At 33.5% G+C, this 9,588-nt stretch overlaps 1 protein-coding gene across 1 annotated transcript in view; it reads left to right on the plus strand.

The window, feature by feature from the left end:
* LOC107706932 (A-kinase anchor protein 13-like) overlaps nucleotides 1–9,588 on the plus strand; it is an 81,924-nt gene that overhangs the window by 47,496 nt on the left and 24,840 nt on the right. Inside the window, exons 15-19 of the mRNA XM_016510786.1 lie at nucleotides 1,335–1,603; nucleotides 3,192–3,239; nucleotides 5,825–6,011; nucleotides 6,714–6,781; nucleotides 6,879–6,987. Coding sequence (XP_016366272.1) covers nucleotides 1,335–1,603; nucleotides 3,192–3,239; nucleotides 5,825–6,011; nucleotides 6,714–6,781; nucleotides 6,879–6,987 — 681 coding nt within the window. The remainder of the gene's footprint in view (nucleotides 1–1,334; nucleotides 1,604–3,191; nucleotides 3,240–5,824; nucleotides 6,012–6,713; nucleotides 6,782–6,878; nucleotides 6,988–9,588) is intronic.

Here is a 9,588-nt window from a genome sequence, read left to right on the forward strand (position 1 = left end):
GGAATTCGTCTTGGTGTCAGGAGCTTCCAGTACAGCCTACAGTCAATGTGCAGACATACATATAATTAAGGTAATAAAACACTAATAATAATAATAGAGTAATAATAAAATATTCATTCAGCCCATCTGATGTTTTTGTTTTGTGCAGTTGCTTCATGCTGCATATATTTTTGTTTGGTTGTTTGTTCAAGTTTAGTTTGGCCAGTAACAGAGCAAAATAAACATTTAATAAATGTAAAAATAAATAAATAAAAGTAATAAAAACTAAATAAATTGGCAACGAGTATGGGAATCGGCTCATTTGATTGTAAAAAAACACGTAGGTTACATAATGATATTTTAAAATTAAAAACTTAAATTAAACTTCTGAATTGAACTGAATTAAAAAATAAATTAAAGTTAAAAAGAAATATATAAAAATCCAAAACTAATAAAAATGACAAAAGCACAAAACAAAATTACTAAAACTTGATAATGATATATAAATAGCGATAGAATCAACATAGTTCTATCATAAAGAACATGGAATCTTTTAAAATATTTTTTTCCTGTCACACTGTGATACACTTAAAAAAAAAAATTATATACTTAAATACTCGTAATAGCATTTTTGGCAGCATAACTGCTAGAGGTCTGCACGGGCTTTAAAGCGAAGCCCGAACCCGGCCCGTACCCGAGATCGTCTGACCCGACCCGACCCGAGCGGCACAGTTAAATTTAGAGCCCGAAATCTTTTTTTTTTTTTTTTTTCCACAACGAATAGCCAATAAAAAAAAAATGCTGTATTTCACGATTGCATGCAACGGTCAGTAAGCAAATACATGTAAAGAAACAGAATCATTAAGGCTCGGCCAGTTCACAAGGCAAAAGAAAAAACACTTACCAGTTATGAAAGTTTATGAACATCAGGTGCAGCGGTCACATAAATTACAGCGATTTTACCCCCTCATTGCAGAGAAATATAACGTTGCGAGTCAGTAGCCTGTCGAAGCTATTTTACTAATAAAAGTTTCCGTGCTGTGTTGTCGTGTGCACTAATGTGTGTGCGTGCGTCTATGAAAGCAGCGTAGCCTGCATATAGTTTTAGTTTAGCTATAAACCCGAACCCGACCCGAAACCCGAAAGTATTTCGGAGCACGTCGGGCTCGGGTCGGGTAGCAGACCTCTAATAACGGCTTGAGTTGTTTAAGTTGAACCATTTTTCTTCTTTTGCACACTTTCCATTTATCATTGACGAGACATATCCAGGTTTTATAGTACTGTAGTACTTTGCGGAGTAATTTGTCTGAACAAAACAATATTTCTTAACGTGTGTCTGATTGTTTCTTGCTCAGGGGCAGGAGGCAGTAGGGGGAGGCGACAGCACGAGCGAGGTGTCCGTCTCCTGCTCCTCCACAGACGAGCATCCCAGCTCCTCGGCCGAGAGCTCAGAGGAGGTGCGGCACGGAGGGGAGGCGGAAGGCGAGGCCAAAGACAGCTTAACGGAGGTGCCGCTGCCCGCCTCTCTCTTCCGCTCCACCGTACGCTCGCTCTCTCCCTTCCGCAGACACAGCTGGGGTCCTGGGAAGAACCAGGGAGGGGAAGAAGAGATGAACCAGCGCAGGTATCTGAGATCATGGTTCTTATTAGGACCATTCATATTTTCTGCTTTGTGAAAAATACATTATTTAAAATAAAAGATTATTTAATATATAAATTATAATTTTTTTTGAAAATTTTATATTTAAACTAGTGCTGTCAAACGATTAATCGCGATTAATGGCATCCAAAATAAAAGTTTTTGTTCACATAATATATGTGTGTGTACTGTGTATATTTATTATGTATATATAAATACACACACATGCATGTATATATTTAAGAAACATATGTTGTTTATATATTAAATATATTTATGTATAATATAAATATATAAATGTATATATATGTAAATATTTGTTAAAATATATACTCTGTGTGTGTATTTATATATACATAATAAATATACACAGTACACACATATATTATGTAAACACAAACTTTTATTTTGGATGCAATTAATCGCGATTAATCGTTTTTGACAGCACTAGTTTAAACATCATAGTAGTATTTATTGTACTGGCTTTAATTAATAATGATAACAATATATTATAAGATAATTCTTAATAAAAATATTATGTCTATTTTTATTGAGGTGTGCTTAGTTGTCATAATGTTGCAATGCAAGACGTCTTAATGGTACTAACATAGGATAGACAGACAGACTACAATTCAAAGTTTTGGGGTCGGTGAGATTTTTTATTATTTAAAAAAAAAAAAATTTATGCGTTTGTAAAAAGTCTCTTATGCTCACCGAGGCTGTATTTATTTGTTTTAAAAATACAGCAAAAAAGCAGTAAAATTTTGAAATATTATTTTAGTTTGAAATACCTGTTTTCAATTTCACATGATCCTTCAGAAATCATTCTAATATGCTGATTTGCTGCTCAAGAAACATTTTCATTTATAATTATAAATTTTGAAATGGATGTGTAGATTAATATTTTTGTGGAAATGTGATAAACATTTTTTTTTCATAAATAGAAAATTAAAAAGAGCAGCATTTATTTGAAATAGAAATCTTTTAGCATTATAAATGTCTTCTGATCATTTGAATGCATTCTTGCTGAATAGAAGTATTCATTTATTTAAACAAAATTCCTGACCCCAAAACTTTTGAATGGTAGTGTAAATGTATATGTGTGTAAATAAGTCAAGTGTTACCAAATCTTTTTAAATAAGGGGTTTGTAATCCATTTGTAAGTGCTACAGCAATATAGTAAATGAATATGATGGAAATGTACATCTTATTACAGACGACTGCCCAAAATGTTTTGGGGTTTTCAGGTTTTGAGGCACTGAATTCACACTCTCTCAGTACACACTGAATGCTAATGCATTAGTACCTTAAACACAACACACCAAAACATGCCTTGCTCTGAGAATGACGCCACTCACACTTCTCCATCATGTGACACCCTCATGCCTTTGCATGCTTTTGCAGTCATTCTCACCTCGGTTCTTCCCTCTGTTACTCATTTGCATTCACTCTTTTTTTGAGAAGCAATTCCATACTTTACTAGTTTCACTTTTACCTTTCAGAGACTCTTATTATAGTCATAGTAGTTTATTTCCATGTCATCTCACTGCTCTCATCATCTTTCCATTTCCAGTTCTGTACGAAATACAGGAGAGGAAAAGCCTGTGTTTTACCGAAGAAGGTATCCTGTTTTCTTTTATATTTTTGAGTATTTTGAGATGTCCATTAATATCTGAAATCCTTATAGAGCATAACAGTGATTCCCATTTCCATGCATTGCATAAATCACAGTACTGAGAATTTGGCAGTTAAAACGCAAAGTTTTGTTCTGTTTAAAAACTAAATGTGTGTTAAAATAAATAAATATTTGCCAGAAGTAATAAAGCTATTAATTTTCTCCATACTTTTGCCCTACAGTAACCCAGTACTTACTATTTTTTTTTATTTAAATCGTTTATCTATCTATCTATCTATCTATCTATCTACCTATCTGTCTGTCTGTCTGTCTGTGTGTCCATTTTTTATAATTTATTTATTTGTTTTATGTTTATATTAGTTTATATTAAATTATTATATTAAATTAAAAGTACTGGGGATGGCAATTTAACCCGATTTTTTTGTTCTATTAAAAAAAATTATATATATATATATATTAGTGCTGTGAAATGATTAATCGCATTCATTTAATATCACGGCATGTTCTGATCTGATTCGTTTCGCCTTCAGGCACAAACACACTCTGATGTTTGTGGTTCTGTCAGCTAAAAAAACATATTTTACAAGCGAGACAATCAATAGCAGAATGTATGTCAGTATATATATATATATATATATATATAATGAATAGGATTTTAACTTCTGGAACCCTACTGTTGTGCTCTATTTGAGTGTAATAATCTATCCAGTTTCTTTCAACAAACTATTCACTGAATAAATGCTAATTTTTCCATTCTACTACCCCTCTAACTGGTTTGTGCCCACTGGCGCCCCCTTTTTTTGGTCAGTTTGAGCTGGTGCCCCAGTGAACCCTGTCGAGAGCTGGAAGAAATTAGAGAGCTCATCAGGTACTGTGTTGTGTGCAAGCTTCCTGTAAATCCAACCGGAGAGCCAACCCCTCTGACTAGCACAAAGAGCTTTTGCATCATCATTTGCATTACCTGTTTGCCAGAGCAAAGTGAAGCGTTTGTTTAGGCCTTATTCTGTGCTGCTTCAGTCAGCCTCGGTAAAGCTTAGAGAAATGATGGCTTTTAAAAGTTAGATGTGTTGCTGCCGAGATACTTAGAGGAGCTGCTTATTGCTGTATAGATTTTTGTTGTAGTTTTTTTTGTTGTTGTTGTTGTTGTCGTTACATGATGACTAATATTGTTGTTCTCGTAACCGGTCCGAATGTCAGGTAAGAGGATGTTTGTAACAAACCTGCTTCAGATTGTTGCACTGAAATGTAAAATAGTATTTAATATGACTGATTTGACATGGCTACAGTAGGTTACAGCATTTAAAGTCATTTTTGAATGTCAGATCAGTAAGAGATAATCAACATTTTCACTTGTGTACAGTGTAGTGTTTTTTTTAACTATTACATTTTTATTTATTTAGGGGTTAAAAATAATTGTGATCTTATTTCCAGTACACATACAGTATGTGTATATATATATATATATATATATATATAATATTCTTAGAGTGTGGTTTTGTTTTTTATTTCTCTTAGGTAAGTGAGTTTTTTTTATTTATTTCGAGGTTTGAATGTGGAATACATGCTCACGTATATATTAGCATCCCAAAACACTTCTCAGTTTGCCTTGGTTTGCTATTGTGCTCTTCACTGTGCTGCTTTGAGCTTGTGTTTTGTATATAGCATTGCTTCTAAGATAAGGTCTTGGTGTCTTGTACTAACAACAGCCATTCTGTTGGTGATTTTCAAATACTAGACTTCAAAGAAGTAGCCCAAACCTGTTAGCTTTGCATAGTCTCAAACCACCCAACTACATTTTGATACTGCACTTTTAGTACTTTTTGATGACTTCCCAAGAAGTTCTTTAATTTTATTTCAGTATTTAAGTAGCTGCACATCATAGTTATTTTCTAAAAGTTATTATATTGTATAATAAATGAGTTGTAATGCATTTTTAGTGTGGATACATCTGTGTTGGGTGGAGTGCAATATGAACATCCGCTTTGCATATTTTGCATCTGGTTGGTCAGTAGTACACCGCACACAGACACATGTGTATGCCTTTTTGGGTGAAAAAGAAACCATGTAAACAACATATTTATTTTGAAGTGATTTAAAAAATAGTGAGGGACAGATACACGGTCAATGCTGCAGGTTGTGTGAACGTCCAGAGTTCTCCAGATAGTTTTGGAAATATTAGAAATGATGATCAACAAGTACAAAACAGTATGTACTGCTGCACAGCTTTGCTTTTATTTGTGTCACTTTAAAAAAGACGGCTTTCAAAGTTGTTTCTTTCTTTCTTTTATTTTGTTTTTATACACTATTTTTATTAATTTTTATTATTTTAAATTTTTCACAATTTCTTTTTTTTAAATTATTTTTAATAATTAATTTTATTTTAATTTATTTAGTCATTTATTTGTTAATTTATTTATAATCATTTTATTATTTATATAATTTTTTATATTTCTTTATAATTTCTTTTCTTTTTTTAATTTTAATTTTATTTATTTATTTTTACATAATTTTTGTTTCTATTTTTTTTTTCTAAGCATAACTGAGCTCTTTTGTGATGTGTTCTGTTGTAGTTATAGTTTGGAGGGTCTAGCAGCAGGGATTGAGGATGGCAAACGCTGGATACCGCAGTCCGGAGGTCCATCCCAGGATCAGCGAGGGGTTCAGAGGCAGGAGAGTGAGGAGAGGGGCTCACTGATGTCTCTCACAGAAGAAGGTCCCGAGTCTGATTTGGGAGAATTCAGCAGTCCAGGTGGACAGGTAAGACCAGAGTCTCCGAATCGTGACATTTGGGTTAAAATACACAAACCGTTTGAAAGGGTTCTTGAAGCCAACATAAAAAACAACCTGAGCAAAATACTATGCATAATTCTTAGCGCTCTGTTTTCCTAAAAGCAGTAGTGCAGTATGTTTCCGTGTACTTAACTTAAGCACTGAGCATCTGAGTTTGTGATTTCAGAAACCGAGGAAGTACCATCAGTTCAGACACAGCGGTCCATCTGTGACTCTCCCCCTCACAAAATCAGTCTCTATGCTTTCCATCAGCCAATTGGAGAATCAATAAAGAATGCTGGGAAATTTCTCACAATAATAACAATATGATTTCATGATATAAATTTTATATGATATAGTTTCAAAAACTCTATATCGATTAAAATGGTCTTGCACATAGCATGTTCATGGCACCACGAGTCATTTTAATCTGGTCGAATTGCTTGACCAAGCACTAACTCTTTTTGCAAAAAGACGGTTTTGCATGTCAGGGCTGTACGTTAACTTTTTTTTCACATAGCACTGGTGCTACAGAGGTTGAAAGTTTTGTAGCACAGGCCAAAAAGTTGTAGCACAAGTATAAAACGTCTGTTATCATGTCTGAAAACAAACACAAGTAATGGAGTTCATCACTTAAACAGGCACCGATGTTCCATACAGAGCACAAAAAATACAAACCATCACAAAAATTGTGACTCCATCATTGTGCTTGTAGGCATGACGTCATTCACCAGTACCACCAGTTCAATGGGATACAGGTAAGACGCTTATTAATATTTTGGCTCATTTCATATTGACATTTCTGGAAACACTGGAAGCACAGTAATTCATGCCTTTATATCTTGGGTTTTTTAGCATCACAGAGGAGGAACCTGGACCTTTAAGAGGAGATTTTGAAAAAAGTACCACCAAAGTGAGCCGGACGTTCAGCTACTTGAAGAACAAAATGTACAAGAAAGCCAGAGTAAGTCGTTCCAGTTTCTGGCTTCTCTAGATTGATTATATAACAGATTCTGTGCTAGAAACATCTTTTTCTCTCAGAATACCAGATTTTTCGTATGAATTCTTTGTTTCAGAGGTTGTACGAGTACAGGTGGTACCAGTATAACATAATTTGTTTTCCTCATCTGGTTTGTGTTAGTCGTCCTCCACCCATTTCTCAGGCCCTAAATCATCTGGTTTAATAAGTACTTGCTCTGACTTTTCCATCCCCGATGCGGCCGCCCTGCGATAGGAAGGATTCGGCGAAAGAGGCAGATCTCTTTTACCTTCAACCTCTCCCCGCTCCTCCCCAACTCTAAAACTGTCTTTGCTGTCACCTCTTCATCTAGTGATGAGGAGGACATCATAAGTAAGTTGCAGTAAGAACTGGATGTACAAGAAAGCCAGAGTAAGTCGACTTTTGTGGTCTACTTTTTTTCCAAGTCATTTCCTCTCTACCAAGAATGTAGATTAGATCATCTGTTTTATTCATACTGATGACTGGGTGCGAATTATCACCTTGTCAATCAACTGAAAGACAGGAATTTACTCAAATGAATGAAGAAGTATATTGTGTCAGGTTCTTTCTGAGCACTAGAGGAAATAAGACAGGAAGAGGAGGCACAATAATCTTTCCACCTTTACTGTTAGCTCAGCATTTTACCCTTTTAAAGGGCCAGTACTTTATTTACAAACTGCAGAGACATAATGTGCAGTGGGGCACAAAAGTAATAAATATTCAAAATAATATTGTATATGTTAATGTTTATAAGTACTTGCTCTGACTTTTCCATCCCCGATGCGGCCGCCCTGCGATAGGAAGGATTCGGCGAAAGAGGCAGATCTCTTTTACCTTCAACCTCTCACCGCTCCTCCCCAAATCTAAAACTGTCTTTACTGTCAGCTCTTCATCTAGTGATGAGGAGGACATCATAAGTAAGTTGCAGTAGGATCTTCAGGATAATAGCATCCTCAGCATAGTAACCTCCAGCGTCTCGTCCCTAGATGATGTCCTGTGACTCACAGCACAGTAGATGTAGAGAGAGATGAAATATGCTAGCCACCTTTGAAACCTGTCCCTCATATAGACCAATACATTTTCTGGAACAGTTTTCAACTGTGTTTTGGGGTTACTAAGCCACATATTTAGAAATAAGGAATAATGGAAATCCAGCATAGCTTTCAAAATGTCTTATTGAAACTTGGTGTTTCATATGATATCAAATTTAATAATACATATCATTTTCAAATTTATTTCCCCTTAGTTAATAAATTAAAAAATGTCAGTATTTTCCTCCATATAATAAAAGTGTGTTATTATATGTATACAGCATTTTACCCTTTTAAAGGGCCAGTACTTTATTTACAAACTGCAGAGACATAATGTGAAGTCGGGCACAAAAGGAATAATTTTTTTGAATAATATTTTATATGTTGATTTTTTTTTAAAAATATATATTTTTAGGCTACTTTACATATATCATTTCTGAATTGACCTCCTATTAATACGGCTGAAATTATTGACCAAAACAGTGCTATATTGACGCATTTTGATTGTAACGGCGTCTGTTTCATGTACACAGCTTGGATACGCTATAACATGTAAACATGTCAGCTGTGTAGACGCATTTTTACACGATCAAAAATAATGCTAGATGTGTACAATTTGTTCAGCTGAAATATTGAGAGGCTGGTTTAATTTATCACCTAATGAGAACATGACACCCTGAAAAACATTCTGAGTTCATTTACCTAATTACCTAAATTTAATGACCAACATTGTATTTTTAGTTTCCGTTTTCATGAAAACATTAATTTCAGTTTTGGTAAAAAAAAAAAAAAAAAAAAATCATAATCACTAAACATACTGTATAGCTTCAGAAGATGTCTATGAACTACTTTTATGGTACTTAAGGCTGGGCGATACATTGAATATTAGCCATATTATCACTATCTTTGCGGACTATATAAAATTAGGGAAAATTGTGTAGCGTTGTACTTTTTAACAGTAGCTGTTCTATCGAGATCATGTCTTATCATGGGGCGCAAAAAATTACCCTTTTAAATTTTTGAGAGGCAAAGTAAAAATATCAATATATACAGTATAAAATATTGAGAGATAGATTTTTAGCTATGTCACCCAGCTCTAATGGGACTTGTTTTTGGAGTTTGAGAGCTATTTTATTTTATTTTATTACTATTAACTATTACTAATATTAATTGCATTTTAAAATAAATATTTATAATCACATAAAAAATTAATTATTAGAGCAGACAAAACCACTCATGTAAACATTTTATTTTATTATTTTATTTTACTTTATTTTACTATTATTAATTGCATTTTAAAAGAAATATTTATAATCATATAAAAAATTTATTATTAGACCAGACAAAACCACTCATGCAAACATATTTTATTTAATTTTATTACTATTAACTATTACTATTATTAATTGCATTTTAAAATAAATATTTATAATCACATAAATTAATTATTAGAGCAGACAAAACCACTCATGCAAACATATTTTATTTTATTTTATTACTATTAACTATTACTATTATTAATTGCATTTTAAAA

The sequence above is a fragment of the Sinocyclocheilus rhinocerous genome, unplaced genomic scaffold (assembly GCF_001515625.1).
Source record: "Sinocyclocheilus rhinocerous isolate Xijiao unplaced genomic scaffold, SAMN03320098_v1.1 scaffold265, whole genome shotgun sequence".
In the NCBI taxonomy this organism is placed as follows: Eukaryota; Metazoa; Chordata; class Actinopteri; order Cypriniformes; family Cyprinidae; genus Sinocyclocheilus; species Sinocyclocheilus rhinocerous.